This window comes from Lottia gigantea (genome assembly GCF_000327385.1).
Source record: "Lottia gigantea unplaced genomic scaffold LOTGIsca_4, whole genome shotgun sequence".
In the NCBI taxonomy this organism is placed as follows: domain Eukaryota; kingdom Metazoa; phylum Mollusca; class Gastropoda; family Lottiidae; genus Lottia; species Lottia gigantea.
The window spans coordinates 4,015,069-4,033,132 of NW_008709379.1; the positions used below are offsets into that span (position 1 = coordinate 4,015,069).

Consider the following 18,064-nt stretch of genomic DNA (forward strand, 5'->3'; position numbering starts at 1 on the left):
TTCTTTTTTTTTTTTTGCCACAGGCTTTGTTCATTTCTCTTTGGAAAGCGACCCCTTCCAATTCTCGACAAGTTTAGTCCTTATTGGAAGGGAGAATCAAGCTACATGAATTCAAAATTTTTTAAACGACAATGTTGATGCAGTTTTTTAAATCTCATATTTTAAAAAAGTTTGAGAAAACGTACAGAGACAAATATTTTTAATCGTTGTACTAAACTTTAACAATGTCACCTTATTGATAAAGGTGCCTTAACATCATAGCGATTAGCAGTTGCGAATAATGAAAGTTTCAAACACAACTCACAACTCAGTTTGTATAAAGGTCGCGTTCGAAACTTATGACACTATTCTTATTCGCAACCACACGAAACTGCAGATTGCTATGGTGTGAGGGCCACTTTAAAGAAGAGTTAGTACCAGGTTAGGGTTCTTTCCCGACAGATGGACTTGTTATCCTAATTTTGGCCAGTATGGGCGGTCACTGTATGGAGTTTATTCTGGCATAGTTTGGAATATAATAGCTGGGATACACTGATCTTGTACACAACTTTATGCATGTAATGGCATTGGAAAAGCGCCCATCTGCTATAAGAGAAATTAAAACTTACCCTGGGCACATTTATTGGAGTTGCCCCCCCCCCCCCCCTTTTATGACATTTAAATGCTTTTTTGCAGCAACTTACGCCCCATCTCCCCAACAGAACTGACATTTAAGGTTAATGTCGAAGATTTCATTTTCGTCCGTCCGATGGGATGAGTGAATATCTTTCGATCGTGGGTTCTAGTCGTTCTAGTCATCCGAGTGGGGAGACATCGGATGACCTTGAAGAACATCTTCACTAAAAGTTAAGCTTAATTACACTTAGGTTGTAAGTGCAAACTGATATGGATACAGCTGAAATATCACTGCTTTAAGCTCTCATAAGAGGGTTTGGTGCAATGATATCAATGGTAAGATAAAGATAAAGGGATGGTAAGCAAATGATGAAATAAAGATCAGGAAGTATTTGGGAAGAATTGAGGTGGTGTATCTTGATCTGAGACTACAATAGTCCAATCCAATAGTCATATCATATCAGAAAATGAGTGGAAAAGTATGGGTGTATGTGATAAAATGTAGGATATCATAGCATCAATAGAAATCAACCTTTGATATATGAAATGGAATGCTGTAAAGAAGATAAAACAATAGTAGATGAGATGGCTTTGATGATAGGTTTGGATAATGAGATGACATGTGGTTACAATAAGGAGAAGATAATAGGTTTAGATGATGAGATGACATGTGGTCACAATAAGGAGAAGATGATAGGTTTAGATGATGAGATGACATGTGTACGTTATTTACAGAAGCTAGGTGAAGAGAAGAAGAAGATAGGTTTAGATAATGAGATGACACCTGGTCAGAATAGAGAGAAAATGAAAGGTTTAAATGATGAGATGACATGAGGTCACAATAAGGAGAAGATGATAGAATTAGATGACGAGATTGCATGTGGTCACAATAAGGAGAAGATGATAGGTTTAGATGATGAGATGACATGTGTACGTTATTTACAGAAGCTAGGTGAAGAGAAGAAGAAGATAGGTTTAGATAATGAGATGACACCTGGTCAGAATAGAGAGAAAATGAAAGGTTTAAATGATGAGATGATACGAGGTCACAATAAGGAGAAGATGATAGAATTAGATGACGAGATTGCATGTGGTCACAGTAAGGAGATGATGATAGGTTTAGATGATGAGATGACATGGTCACAATAAGGAGAAGACGATAGGTTTAGATGAGGAGAGGACAAGAAGTCACAATAAGGAGAAGATGATAGCTTTAGGTGATGAGATGACATGTGGTCACAATAAGGAGAACATGATAGGTTTAGATGATGAGAAGACATGAGGTCACAATAAAAAGAAGATGATAGGTTTAGATGATGAGAAGACATGAGGTCACAATAAGGAGAAGATGATAGGTTTAGATATTAGGATGACATGTGGTCACAATAAGAAGATAATCAGGAAAATGATTAATGGATTATAAACAGAAAGGAAGTAAGGAATACAATGAAGGTTGAGATGAGACTATAACATAAAGACCTTCTAAAATAAGAAAACCTGATGAATACTGTGATAAGCTGCTCTCAAACAATTGCAGTTGTGTTAAAGCACAGAATCAATCAAGGTATAGGCCCAAGTCTGTCTTCTATAAATCATAAACATTTAACATAATGAAAATATTTATATAAATATTTATTTACAAAAAATACATAACAATTAATACATAAAAACTAATAATAAAACTACAAAATTGGTCATGCCAATTAAACTATACAAAATTACTGTCTATATAACAACTATCATTACTAACATACTTTAAGGACTTTTGTTAAAAATTGATGGCAAAACAAATAAATGTAATTCAACCATGTCTGTGGGAGAAGAAAAAGCTTTGCCTGCTGATCAAGAAAAATTTGTAGAATAAAAGATAGAACATATAGTTTGCCTACAATAAAATACAAGAAATTGTTCATTAGAAGTGAAAATAGTGTCCAAATATATACATGTATATACACATGTGGGCGTATATAAAGCTCAGGGACAACTAAATTTATATAATAAATATTAGTTTAAATCACCATTATGTACACATTAAGCATTTCAGCAATTTATATATTCCTACATGAAATGGGGGGTGTATATTGCCGTCACCCATGTCCGTCCAGCTGTCCGTCGGTCCGTCCACAATTAAATTGCTCGTAAACACTCTACAAGACACAATTCTTGACAGATTTTTGTTAAAACTTGGTATGAGTTCGTAATCACCCAAGGTTGAACTCTATTGAAAATCAGAAAAATCGAAAAACATTTGGTATAAGTTGTTCATGAAAACGCGTTCAATTTTCAGCTCGTAAACACTCTAGAAGAAACAATTCTTGATGGATTTGGAAATCAGGCAAGAATTGTGCCTTGTAGAGTGTTTATGAGCAATTGTGGACGGACCGACAGGGGTGACGGCAATATACGCCTCCCATTTCATGTGGGCGTATAAAAAATCGAAATATGTTTCAAAGGAGTTATTGACCTTGTTCTTGAAAATGCTTTCAAATTTTAGCTTAAACACTAAAAGGCGTGATTCTTGCCAAATTTTGACAAAACTTGGTTTACCGTCCTGAAGATTGAATTTTGCCTTCTAGAGCTAAAAAATGAACACTTTTTCAAGAACAAGGGCAATAACTCATACTCAGTATTATTCAGTATCGCCCTAAAGAGTTCAAAAGAAGTGAAGGTTGAATATTTCATACTGGTGATTGTTACTGTACTGCTAAATATTTTTATTCAAAATCAAAGCTGCCAGTGGGCGTATATTACCTTGCCTGGCAAGCTATCTTCTAGATAGATATTATACATAAATAAAACAAAATTATTACAATCAATAATATATATATTAATGACAAGTACATCAAAATAAAACAAAAGTACTTATATCAATGATATATGAAAAGAAACTGTACTACTAACAAGTAAAATTCTTACATTAATCTGACAACTAAATCATATAAGTCTATGATCTCTATAAGTCCTCATTTCATAAAAAGTATTCCATAGCTTTAACATGCACTGGGACAATATAATAAGTAATAGCAGATAATTTGCAAAAATCTCAAAGAGGGTTATAAAACCGAGATAAAATCAAGCTATGGTTGTAGTACTTTCTCACTTGTATAAAACAAAACAATCAAGCAATCTGATTCAAGAACATCATTGATATTTTTTTGTATGTTTTATAACAATAACAATATTTAAAAAATAAATGAAACAATAAGTAGTATACAAATATAAATATAATAATAATAAAGAAAATGTTTAATTAACAAAGCATACAACTTAACAATTATTAAGAATTCATCAGCAAACAAAACAATCCTGGACAGAGTCTGGAATTATCTAACTCTTTGACTCTAAGAGCTAATATTGACAGCTGCTGTCAAGACTTCATAGCTATCAATTTTCAAATCTAACTCTCAAAGGATATTGGTTCAAATGGCAAAAGTTTCAGTTAAAAATGACTATAATCCCACAACAAATTTCTTCTTACAACTTATATAGTTATTCACTGCCCAATTACTATATACCACCTTAATAAACAATCTATAATGTAAATATCAAATTAAAAATATTTTTGTTACATGCTGCCAAAACCCATTAAAAAAACCCTTTAATTTCCATGTCACTTTTCATCACAATCTTGGTCTCTTCACAGGTGGACCTCTAAACAAATTCGTAAGTGATTCAGTGGCACTCCATTTTTTATTACTTCTACCATCTACTTCATCTCTCACACAAAATGATGATAAATTACTATTTCTGTTGCCATAGAAACCATCTAGTGCTTCTGCTACAGCTGAATCTATACCTTGAGTTAGAATATTTTCATAACAAGAAGTAAAATAGGTAACAGCAAACTGAAAGATTTGTGGTTCATTGATGATTAACCTAATGTCATTTAAACGTGAGAGAGATCTTTTATCTGATAAATATATCAGAACAGCATTGTAGAATGCATTGATACTAATATCTGTTGGAAATGATCCTGAAAGAGATAAAAAATTGCAACTTTTAGAAATATAGATACGAAAATTTGTCTATTTTATTTAGGTTGGATACAAAAAGAAATATTGTCATGAAAATCATTTGATTACCTGCCAATAACCATAAGATGAATCAAGTGCATCAACGAACCAAAATATTATACTTAATTTTCAATAACAATTGCACATGTACCAGGTATTACTAGAGTCCGGCAAATAAAAAGGCTTCATTAACAAAAAGATTCTTACGGGTTCCGACACATCAATCAAACGAATAACATACCTGCACCAAGTAATGGGAAAGCTAATGATGTACTGTTGAGTAGTCTATCTGAATGTAACATACACTGTAAGTAGGCACTAACTAGTTTATTTACACTCAAGTGATCAAAATGTGTTGAACTCCCTGATGGTGGAATAACATGGATAATGCGTTCAACATTGGTGTTCAATCTTCCACCAGCAATAGTATCCATCACATGTAGAATGTCCAATGATCCTCCATGGTTCATAAGATGCTGCTGACATTCAATCATCATCTGGGGACTAGCAGCTTCAGCAATTAATCTTGACACTGCTCCTTGATGACGGAGATGGATATCAGTGGAGTTCACAATGGCAGTCGCATCCTGTTTAATGATATCTCCTTGCCTGATTGTCATATCAAAGTTGGAGGAAATTGGAAAGATACAACATTTTTGAACAGATGACAAAGTTGATGGTGGACTGAATGGAAAAGGGTTGGCCACCTTTGGTGTTTGATTAATGACTTGTGGAGAGATTGGTGTGTGTATCTGAGGAGTGAAACCATTCTGTGAGGATCTGGATATCTGTGGGAATATAACAAGAGCAGCTGAAGGAGCAGCAACAATTGAAGTACTTGGAGCAGATGTATGAATTTGAGGAGTTTGTTCACATGTTAAAGATTGGGAAGATGTAGATGCTGGTGCTTGACTATGTGGATATACCATGAGAGCAGAAGATGTAGCAGTAACACTTGAAATGCTTGGAGCTGCTGTTTGGGAATTTGCCAACTGTGAAAATGAAAGTAGTCCACCAGTAGTGTTGACTTCTGAAGGTTGTAAATCCTCTGTTGATGTAGAAGTCATGATGTTTCTGCTTCCAAAAACAGGAAGTCTGTTCTGTGAGACTTGCTCAACATTTATAACTTCCAAGGTTTTTGGTATAGTGATATCATTTGCAAAATTTTCAACAGATTGTGCATCCATTGGTTGAACAATATGTGAGCCAGATGCTGAAAATTTCTCTGAACCCATGTTTGTTCTAGAAGTATTACATTCTTTTTCATTAGTTACATCTGTCATTGTGACATCATTACCCTCAGATCTGGCTTCTGTAAATATCTGGTTTCCTACAGTAGTATAAGTATTGGCAGGTAACTGGTCTTGCTGTGTTTCAGATAGAAGGCTGTTCTGAGTAGAAACTACCGTATTAATTTCAGAAATAGTATCATTTGTTACAGAGTTGGAGAATGTAGTGCATGTTGAAGTACTACCCTCTGAACAAACAATTGCAGGTTGCTGAGGTGTTTTCTCAGATTCTGTGACAGTAGCAGAGTTTGTTAAAGTAACATTTTCAGACTCTTGATTGTTTGCTCTGGGATTAATACATGAATTGGATTCATCATTCACAATTTTGATTACATCAACATTTACTTCACCAGCTCTTTCAGTATACTGCTCATTTGTCGGGGGAGAAACAACTTTTTGTAGGTGAACAGCATTTTTGCCAAATAGCTGTGCACTTCTCTTTGCTCTTAAAAATGGTCTGCTTTCTCCACCCGAAGAACGGAGATTTGGTCTTCCTTTATCATAAGAAGGAGTTCTTACAGTGCTTGCTTCAAGTTGATGACTAGAACTTGGTGTTTTAGGTGTAATATTAGCCTCATTAGAATGTTTTTTTTCTACTGCTCTGACTTCAGATATATTTTCTACTTGACTTTTACTACTGTCTGATATGGCTGAAATATTGCCCAGTCTACTTGGAGTTTTTCGAGTAGCTGATGGGGTTGAATACTGTAAGTCATCATCACTATCATCAGAATCTCTCATAGACAATCTGGGTCTTTTCTTTGAAATTATGTTTATTGTGGAAGCTTTGAGTTGTAATCTTGTGCTCCTCCTTGATGGACCAGGTGATGGTTCTTTTGACAATGGGGAAGATGGTGGTGTAGCAAACTCAGAATTTTCTTGTTGAAAAACCTGTTTGAAGGCAATTGAACTGCTTGATGCTTCTGCTTCATTTTCTGCTTCACTTATCTCTTCCAAACCGGCCCTTTCCAACTCAGATTGATCTAAAGAAATTTGCTCTGGATTTTTCTCCTCTGAATCAGAATTTTCTTCTCCACCAGAATTGGAATTGGTTTCATCCTCAACATTGCTTGAAGTTGGAGTTTCTCTAGAATAACCCTCTTGCATTTCATCATCAGATTCATCAGATGAATCAGATGCTGCAGATTGAGCTCCTTGTTTTAAAACAGTTTCATGGTAAGTATAAACATCAGGATGCTCTGATGACTGGTTATTACCCATCTTTAAACAAGTAATTCACCTGAAATATGAAACAAATTTTGCTAAGCAATTACAATTACCAATACCAGTGTGCTTTTTTTTCAGTGGTTAACATTTTCATCAACCCATAGGCATTCCAAGACTCTCAGTAGTATTTTGTAACTGATATTTGAATTTCATACTAAAATGATTGCCAAAATTCAATTCAGAAAACAGTGTAGTCTGAGCTAACCTGCAAATGCAATGGTATCAACTGAGAAGTCCTTTCAGCCTTCATTAATGACATAAACAATATACCGGTAATCAGTAATTATTACTAGTCTACTTCAAAACGCTATTGAAATTCTATTTATTTATTCCTCTTTAATCATTTATTAATATTTTTTATTTTCATGCACCAGACTATCAAAACTTATTTAAGGCTCATTTTCGGTTCGGTCCCTTTGTATCTACTTTAGAAGTATAGATTACTCATGCAAACCCCGAGTCTGAGGCTTATTATTGACCGTTATGATCGAAGTGGCCACCTTAAAATTGCCTACCTAAGAAAAAAGTAAGGTGTTTCGTGACAACCAAAATTTCACAATTTCACAGCAGATGCCCTAATTTATTGTGTACAAACACTGAGGTCTGAGGTGAAGGTCAGTGATACTACCAGTTCGTTTAATCCAACCTTAAACTTGAAACCATTTTATTGTTGAAAAAATTCACTTTGGTTATTGTGTCAGAGTAGTAATTAACTTATTTCATCTAGTCCCAATTTGTTACAGAAATTTAAAAAAAAAGTTTTTAACCAGAGTATTGAACAGTTATTGACCAAATTTATACTGCATTAGCAATATCTGTAGAACGAACCTGCACTTGTATTAGCTCCCTAAAGTTATTGATGAAAAAGTCATATTTCTATATTTTGTCGGTGAATGTGGTATATTTTATATCCATGTAATATTTTAGGATTTATTGTTGGCAAATAAATAATTTTGATGGCATAATCGAGAAGAAATTTGCATATTGGGTGCTTAAACTAAATTGTGTCACACAATATTTGTGAAAAGAATTAATGCGCCCGTGCAATGGTCAACACAGGTTGTCGTTAGTGTTGTGTATGTGGAATATTTTCTTAATGTAGAGCAGCTGCAAATCTTTAGAAGTTAATAGTTTCTTAATTCTGAATCAGGGATCATGTCTGGTCCAGTTTCATTTCTTGCCTCTTCGATTGGTACTACTGAAGATGCCATAAGACTTTTGTTGTCCTTGTTGGCAGGTAAGATTACTCTCTGACCACACGTCCACATTCACTTACTGAACCATTTACCACTCTCCACTCTGAGATAAGGGTTTGATTTTTATGTGTCATTTCAAATGTAGAATTTCTTTGGGCCATAGTGTAAAAAGGTGTACTGATTTTGCATTTTCGACAGTGCCTATGCTACTCCCTAGGTCCATGTTATTGTTCATTGTAACCAATGAAGTGTAGCCAAAGGCTATGTAAGTAAATAAAGTATACACCAAAGTTAATTTTCAGAGTAAATTTAATCCTCTTTAAGATTCTGTATGCCTAACTTACAAGAATATTTTGCGAAATAAGCTAATAGCCGGCTTTAATTAAGATATCCTTGAACAGTTTTGGCAGAGAGTTGTAAAATATTTTACAGGTCCAGGCATAATCAAGATCTTTATTAAATTGTTTTTTTTTTTTTCAGGATATCCCTTATCATTTATGTACAGAGCTTATTTATATCATCAACCAAATATATATAAACATCTTTATTTTATTGTTATTGGTCTATGTTTAGCAGTATTCAATTTTGGTAAGTTTGAAATTTATTGATATTTGTTTTAAAAAAGCATACAGAAATCCTAGAGCACTTAAGAATTAAAATTGAACAGTAAGGTATAAAGTTTTGATTTCACTGACTATTTTTTTTTTTAGGTCAAAAGCATATTGTGTGGAATTTTCCCAAATAGCATCATCTTTAGCTTTTCTTTTCATTGACTAATGTCTCAAGTTCTTTGATAGAATAAAAAGTGTTTCTTATCTCGAAAGTTCTGAACTTTCATCATTTAATCAACATCAACCTTATGTCAGAAACTTTAATATAAAGTTAATTATCACTTTTTATAAGGCTATTAAATAACCTGGTAAATTCATTTCATTGTAATATAAACATGCATAAAAACTATTTAAGTGGTTGAAATAATTAAAACACCTGGTACAAGTTTTTCAACTTAATCATGTAGGCAGACAGTTATCATTCAAATAAATACTGATAAAATAATTTTTATTCATTAATAGTCAGAATTTGTCTTGTATAATGATTAATAATTATTAATAATAATAATTAAAGATATCAAGCCTTTAAATAACATTACCTTTCAGTTTTGGATTACAGTATCTATTTAAATTTTGTTGCATCTTTAACAAAGATTTTGTTGAGTTGCTAACTGTTATACTCCTTAAATTAAAACCGGTTTTGAATAATTGTTAGTACATTATATAATTTTATTTATTAAATAACAATCACTGGTCCTGCAGGATTCTGCCACTGTACAACTTGTTTTGTCAACACAGCTTCTTGTTCCGAGAGTCCACTGCTAATATTGCTTAAAGAGACAGATGCACCTTTTTTTAAAATCTTGAATCTTCTTTCCTGAGTCTGAGGTATGATTGGTCAAAATATTGGTACAACTATTCCTTTAATTAGTAATCTGTAGTTTGTGAATGTACATTTCCTTGGTGGTAAAATAAGAATTTTTTTCTTTTTGTATTACAGGTTTTGATGTATATCATTCATTTTTGAATATAGTTTTAATATATGTTGTATTATTAGTTACTCCTGGTACTAAATTATCTGTAGGACTAGCTTTCTTTATTAATACTGTAAGTATAACATTAAGGGTCTTGCTTTGGTTTTATATACTAGTTAATTGATTGGAACATGAAAATCAACTGAATTGGGGGTGGGGGCATTCCAGCCCTTTTTTCAAAAATTTTTCACCATGATTTTCAAGTAAGTCAGCACATGCTTTCACTTTTCAATTTGACCCCACTGTTTTAAAATCTCTCTGTTTTTATTTCAGCTATATCTGACACTAGGTTATATAGCACATTCTACTGATACATATGATTTTAAATGGACTATGCCACAATGTGTTTTAACTTTAAGATTAACAGGTGTTGTGTTTGATGTCTATGATGGACGTAAAAAGGTAACATGCATAATTTATACATATTATTATGGCCTTGTCTCATGAAAATTCATTCCTAAATATTTCATTTTCAATATTTTCTTGGTAAATTCACTTCTAACATATTGAAATCAATTTTGACTCCATAATCCAATTAATGTTATGATTTCTTGAAAACTGAAAATCATTTGATATCGGATATCCCAATATTCTACATGCATTGGATTGGTTGAAATGGTGCATACACCTTTTTGTGTTGTTTGATCTATATTTGGATGATAGTATTTTAAATTATTTTGAATTGATGGATACAGTGATCTAAGTCAATGATTTCAGATTGTCATCTTAGAATAACAGAATAGAACTATTTCCATGTATTATTAAATGGGCAATTTTTGCATTTTAGAGTGAGTTATCAGCTGAGCAGAAAGAAACTGCTTTAACTAAAGTTCCCAGTTTAGTAGAATTATTAAGTTTATGTTACTGTTTTGGTGGTTTTATGATTGGACCACAGGTATGTATACTACATTATGGATGAAATATTATACGCTATTAATTAATATAAAGTATCTGATGTGTGCTTTCTCTGTAAAGATATAAGCTCTAATTGATTATCAACTCCTCCTTGTAATCTCAGAAATCTAAGGTGTGCATAGTCGGTAAATATACAAACACTACAGAAGTCCTACTTGATTATCATTGTCATACCAAAACCTTTCTTGCTAATTCTTAAGGATTAACCTGTCCACTTTATTCAAGGATTTCAAGCTAATAACAAAATTGAAAAGTAACTTTCAGGTAATAATGGAACGTTAACAATATCATGCCTATTTTAATTTTGTACCTGTTATTACAGTTTTCTATGAAGAGATATTTAGATTTTATCAATGGTGCCTTTTCTCATCCAAAGACTGGTCAAGCACCAGATAGGTAAGTTATTTGTCTTTCACCAATGTTTAAGTTTAATTTTTTCCTCAGAATCTTGTCTATATCAGTGTTAAAGTATATTTAATTACAACATTAGACTGAAAATGTAGGCATTGTAATATACTGCCTTTTATAAGTTTCATCAATTGACCTCAATTTAACAGTCTGCCTAAAGGTAAATGGGCTGGAATAGTCTTTAGTATTGTAAAACAGAGATATTTGTGCTCATCCTGGTATGATTCATGATTTAAAGTCTTTCAGTACATATTATTTCTAAGGTACTTCAAGAAATAATGAACATAATCTAAGCCATGCATGTATAGTTTTGAATTTCTATTTTTATTCTATCTGAAAACAAAATTGGAATTTTACCCTGATTTGCTTAGATATCTCAGTCATGAGTTATAGCTATTGCAAGGAAACAAATAAAAGTCGTCCTAAGAATGTTAATTGGTGTACACTACCAAATAACACAGCTATATATTCTATATGTATATTTCAGTATCCAGCCAGGATTAAAGAGGTTTTGTTTAGGTACATTATATATAGCTATATATCAGATATTAGGAATGTTTGTATCAGATGATTTTCTTCTATCAGAATCTTTTCAGGTTTGTATTTGAATTGTTACTCTAAATTCTATGAAGAGATATATTCTCAAACAAAATCTTCATAGTGTATCATTTCCACTCTCACATATACAGATACCTGACATTTGGATAACAGATATCACCATATTTGAGGCTTTTCTGTTTTACATAATATTCAGGGTTGATAAATAGTGTATTGTGACACAATTGGCTGATACCTCAATTGTTAAATTTAATTTTATGAAGAACAAATTTATTATATAATAGTCTAACCTTCTTCAGTTCATTGACATTATGACTGTCATTAAGCTCTTATTGATTTGATCAAATCAAATACTGATTTTTACGGGCTATTATTTGTATATTTTCAGAATCTAGGATTTTTATATAAATGTGGGTACATTACTGTATGGGGTAAAAATTTATTAAATAAATACATTGGATCTTGGTTACTAGTTGTAAGTATATCAAGGACTATTTTATATCAGTATTTATCAAATGTGTTCAAGAATGTTATTTGTTGAGCTTTAAACAATTAGGTTAAAGGTCATGCATTAATAACTGGTGATAACTGCACATGTTGTTAATAATGTCTTTAAGTGATAATGATCTTAACTTTGTTGGTGTAAGTCAATATAAAGTCCATAATTTGATTTTATCAGCTATCAAGACCGATATTTAGATATCCATTTAAAAATATATACTTAATGTAGAATTCATAAGACTAAAATTTATTATTACAGGAAGGCAGTATAACTATTCTAGGTTTAAGTTATAATGGTAAAGATAAGAATGGTAATGATCTATGGAATGGTTGTGCTAATGTTAGAACACCAGAATTTGAATATGCTAATACATTCCGTGATTTAATACATTGTTTTAATTACAATACAAATCAGTGGATGGCCAAGTAAGTATATTTTTGAAGATGGACAGAAGCTATAATTCTATAAGTACAATGAATTTCTTCCAACTGACACTATTTACTGATAAACAAGAGTTGTTATAGCAGTTAATGATAGTTGCTATGGTTTGCTTAACTCAGTTTTTCAAGGCTGTTTCTATGGGTTACTACAACACAGTTTCTCACATTTATTTCTATGGATTGTTAATCTCAGCTGTTGCTATGAATATATAAACTCAATTTCCAAAAACTTAAGCTAAGGTTTGCTAAAGTCAGTTTCTTACAGCTGATTTAATGGGTAGATTAACTAGGTTTCTGGTAGTTATTTCTATGGAATGTTTAATTCAGGTTTCACTTGTCACAGCTGTATCTATGTCTTGCTAATCTCAGTTTTTCACAGCTTCTGCTATGGATTGCTTAACTCAGTTTCTCAATTGTTCTAGCAGCTGTTGTTTTGAAGATGAATTGTTGCTATGAGTTTTTTTCAGCTGTTGCTATGAGTTTGCTGAACTCAGTTTTCACAGGTTGCTTTGCTATTTCTTTCTAAGCTTTTTATTTGAAAAAAATAAATATGCTTCATTACATAATTTTCATGTGTTCTCATGGTGTGTATTTTATTATTTTATTGTAGATATATTTTTAAAAGATTACGGTTTTTAGGAAATAAATTAATTTCACAAGGTGTCACATTAGCTTATTTAGCTTTCTGGCATGGTCTACATTCTGGTTATTATAATTGTTTTCTACTAGAATTTCTAATGACTAATATGGAAAGTCAGGTATGTAATTGCTTTTAAGATATAAAGATGATATGTCATTCATATCTGTCATTGATTAGATCATAACCTCTTTCAAAATGATATCTTAATACTGCAGTAGGCTGTGCAGTATTAGATCTAGTTACATTCTATTTGTATGAATATGAGTATGATTGAGTATATGACTTAATTTATTATTCACTCACTGACATCTACAAGTACAAGAAAATCTTTAAACTTTAACTTTGGCCTTTAACAACTGGTTTCTTATACCATGTTTCTGAAGATTGACATTAAGGTCTTTTGTTGCATAAAAACTTTGTTTTTTTAGAACTAATAATAAACACAAAGAATGAATTAAATCATTTAGAACAACTCAGATGACCTTTAAAACATGTTAATTTATCTTGATTAATAGTGAACGAATATCTATTAGTGGATCAGGATTGATCATTAGTTTGTGATCTGAATTTTTTTAGTTCATATTTGGAGTACCAATTTGAGTCTATTTATGTCTTGCAGCTTGTAAGCTTAATATTAAAGATAGAAATAGTGAAAACATTCCAATCTAAAGACTATATGAAACCAGTGTTATGGATATTAAGGAAAATTCTTATTACATTATCCATGGGTTATGCCTTAGTTAGTTTTGGTCTTCTTATTACAAGCAAATATTACCAGGTAGGTGATTTTTTTTTAACTACTTATATTTCTGTAAGATCAATGATGGTACTGTCTTCAGTCTCTAATGGACTTGAGTTAAAAAAGCCAAACATCGTTGATTCTTGTCCCAGTGTAAAATCTAATATAATATATTCTGAGAAAGAGGAGAATTTTGGTGTCATACACAAGCTAGTGTACATACCGGCACAATTCAAGTTATAAACAGCACAAACCACCTCATTTTGGGATGGTTTAAGTGTGAATGAACATGGTATTGATCTGCCTTATATAGTTAAAATTACTATTTATTATACCCAAATAACATAATGTGTTCTAGTTTATACTTGGTTGACTGTATAATAAACTTATTTAATACTATTCTATTTTTATTGTAGATATATGCAGGAATGTATTTTAGTTTACATATAGTATTTATTTTCTGGCCAGCCGTATATTTTATACTTACTACATATGTTATACCAAGGAAAAAAAAATATGTCGTGGTACCAACCAACGATGTAACCACCACTTTACAAGATACTCCAAGGTTTGTCTAACTTTTGCAAATTAAGTCTCAATGTTAAAGGGGTTGTTAAAGAAGTTTTGCTTCCTGCAATTCAACTAAAACTAAGTGTTTGATGACGTCATTTATCACAAATGTCATCAAACACTTATGTTTTGTGAAATTGCATAAATTGCATCTCCGATGCACATAAAAAATTTAGAAAACTTCTTTACAATCCTTTTAAAGCAGGTAAAAAATTGATTACATGGTATTCAGTCCATTGAATTGTGATGTTTTCTAAATTCTTCATGTTATCAATGTGATATTTTTGCTCAACAAATTTGTTAAACCAATTATTTTTCAGATCTTGATCTCGTAAAAATGTAAAAAAGGCTTAATTTTTTCTTGCAATCTCGGTCATATGGAAAATTGAAGAAAGATTCAAATGCAAGAAATGTTAAGGCTAATTCATTTACCGGTACCCGTATTTTAATCCTATTTTCTGTACCTAATGGGCTCATTTTGAAAAAGTTAGTAATTTACACAAAAATGATATCCAGCCTGTGACACACCTTGCCTCTTCTTAGATTTGTTATACTAGTCAGTCAGCTTTAATCTATTTTTTTTCTCTTTCTTTTTTCAGTGAATCAAAGAAAACAGACTGAATGAAAAATGGTAAATTCCATCTTTTTTCATTGTCTTTTTCATGCGTTTGACTGATTGTTATATTTTGAAATATTTTTATCATGAAAGTAATTTGTTTTCATTTTGAAGTTGTTTACTAATGCTAATCATGATTCTACAGACAAAATAATAAGATTTATTTATTTAATGCCATGCCATATTTGTATTTTTGGTTGAAATTGCTGTAAATATAGATGTGTTACTTTCTTAAGAAATTTGAAATTTTTTTTTTTGATTATATGAATTTTCAATATATATTTTTATAGCGTAGTAATGAATTAAGGTGGGCATTGAAAATAGACATTTTATACTATGTTAACGGTAACAGGAGTAATGTTATGTGTTCAAATGCATTTGTATATGTATATCACCTGTATTCCTACATGTAATTGTAATGGGATATGGCTAAGGTGACATAATAGTAACTATAAAGTAATGGTTTATACTAATATTGATTATTAGTACTACAAATTGAAAAATTAAGCTATTAATCATAGGACAAATTCCCCATGGAATTAATTTATATTATGTTCAGTTATTTCCTATTTTACATATCATCAAACACTGCCTGATGTTTGTATAAGTTTTTCAAAAAATTGTATAAAATTTCTACAAATATACAGAGTATTTATATTGATTTTAGTAAATAAATAAGCTTAATTAAAAAAGGTAGAAATCACAATTTTGATATTTATAATGGTAGTAATGAAGACTTCTCATTTAATAATTCTTAACTGACATACAATGTTTTATTTGAGTAGCTACCATATAAATATATATTGTGATTGTTCCTTCTTAAAGGTACAAGGCCTCAAAATTTCAAAACTTGTTTCTTTTCACTGCTTAGTTCTGTTGATAGCACTTTTCTTTTTCTATGTTCATATCAATTTTACTAAAATTTATTATTATTTTATAAAATATTAACTTTATTATGACTTTATTTAAATCAAAAACAATGGTTTGTACAAAGTCAAAAGTTCATACATAAAGAGCTTTGGCTCGCTGCTTGCTGTCCATGTGCTGTTTCAGATAAATACATTGTATATTCACATTCCCGTTATAGGTGGAGTGAAACATGATATAAGATTTGAGAAAAAACTTCTGATAATAATTGACATATAGAGTAAATATAAAATAACATTTATGGAAAGTTACGTTTACTGAAAATCATAAAGCCCTTGATCACAAACACAGGAAGATAATTTGAGCACATGTATATATGACTGGTTGATGGTTCTAATCAACAGTCCTGCTAAGTATGATAATCCAAAATTTGCTGAATATATATCATAATACAATCAGTCTGTTTTTGTTACCCAATTTATCACAATTTGACTTTCAAAATGTTTTTTTGCACCTTTTTAGAAATTACTGGTACTAAATTGAAATATCAAGTAAATATATAGCTGATTTTTTCAGCTTTATCACTGTAAGTTAGTTCATTTTGAATTATTTTTTAAATTTTTTGAAATAATGTATAAGAAATATTTTATTTTAAATTATTTGTTCAGGGAATTTGTTGTGATGAAAGAGTGTTTTGTTTTTCAATCAATATTTCAATAAAAATTCTGTGTTATTAACATTTTGTCTTATTTTTAAACACCTAGTTATTGTTGGTACCCATGTCTGACAGTTTTCATCAGTTCAAATTTCCTTGTAAACTTTTGAGATTCTAAAGTTTAAAACAATTTTGATGAAATTTAGTATGGGAATATAAAAACCTCCTTTACCTTCAAATGATTTTCATGAAACTTGGTACGATCAAGAAATGAATATCAAGTGAGAATGCATGCTGAAATAGATCTATTTGGAAGTGATCCACTATCTCTAGCTTTACACTAGCAATTTAAATTAATAATTTTGCTATTGAAACAACATACTCACTCATCGAACACCTGATGTTCCATGGGATTGGGTTGTCATCTTTGCATTCCATTTGAAGAGACCTCATAATTGGTACTTTTTTAATTAGAAATTTATCATGAAAAATATCATGGTCTAATCTGGTCCAACTTGCTTCTTACAACACTCCTAAGCAAATGTCAATAATTGCTTTTTTGTTACAAATTAGAGTTATCACCCTTTAATGGACTTTTTTTGTAAGATTAAAATAAAATGGTCTTTTGAACATGGGTAACACCATGATGTGTGCAATGAAGAAAATTTTAGCTTTCTCTTTCAAGGGATCTTAACGTGCACTTCATTTAGCACAGAAGGCTTCAGCTTTTTGTTCTATACGAAGTCCCTCTGACCTGCATCACTGACTTTGGAAACTGGGTTGAAAAATCCAAGGATATTTTCTCAACCTATGCTAGTATTGAATCCTGGACATTCAGGTCAGGGAGCATTCGATTGATACTACACTTTTGATCAGGTCATGATTAAACTTGGTTTGCTTATAAGATATTGATAGGGTCTCAAATGAGTTCAGTGTTCACAAATTTTTTAATGAAATTTCCCTTGACAAACCAAATTACATCAAAATTACAATACTTGGTATTCTTAATATTGTCTTGGAAGAGTTTGATATTGTGTATGTGGTTGCATACCGAGATAGTTGGATTTTGTTAAATACTAAGAAAATACATTGTCTTTCTGAACTCTATGAAGCTGACTTTCATTGATAGCTATATCCAAGTTATATATATATATTTAATAATATAGTATACTGTCCTGGGGGATCAAAACACAATCATTTTGACTATCAATGCTTGCGACAGGCCATTT

General features: G+C 31.3%; 3 protein-coding genes across 3 annotated transcripts; 2 read left to right on the forward strand and 1 right to left on the reverse strand.

Annotated features, from left to right (window-relative positions):
* Window positions 1-1,161: 1,161 nt before the first annotated feature.
* On the forward strand, window positions 1,162-1,764 carry LOTGIDRAFT_153789 (hypothetical protein; the record flags this gene model as incomplete). Its single annotated transcript, XM_009059799.1, has 2 exons — window positions 1,162-1,335; window positions 1,561-1,764. 2 exons carry the CDS (start codon window positions 1,162-1,164, stop codon window positions 1,762-1,764), a joined length of 378 nt encoding a protein of 125 aa, XP_009058047.1.
* Window positions 1,765-4,235: 2,471 nt separating this feature from the next.
* On the reverse strand, window positions 4,236-7,138 carry LOTGIDRAFT_153790 (hypothetical protein; the record flags this gene model as incomplete). Its single annotated transcript, XM_009059800.1, has 2 exons — window positions 4,236-4,588; window positions 4,870-7,138. The coding sequence occupies 2 exons, from the start codon at window positions 7,136-7,138 to the stop codon at window positions 4,236-4,238; spliced, it is 2,622 nt and encodes an 873-aa protein (XP_009058048.1).
* A 1,161-nt stretch (window positions 7,139-8,299) lies between these two features.
* On the forward strand, window positions 8,300-14,705 carry LOTGIDRAFT_105367 (hypothetical protein; the record flags this gene model as incomplete). Its single annotated transcript, XM_009059801.1, has 12 exons — window positions 8,300-8,381; window positions 8,821-8,928; window positions 9,892-9,998; window positions 10,199-10,327; window positions 10,713-10,820; window positions 11,163-11,236; window positions 11,736-11,844; window positions 12,195-12,281; window positions 12,567-12,733; window positions 13,359-13,506; window positions 14,008-14,166; window positions 14,544-14,705. The coding sequence occupies 12 exons, from the start codon at window positions 8,300-8,302 to the stop codon at window positions 14,703-14,705; spliced, it is 1,440 nt and encodes a 479-aa protein (XP_009058049.1).
* Window positions 14,706-18,064: the final 3,359 nt, after the last annotated feature.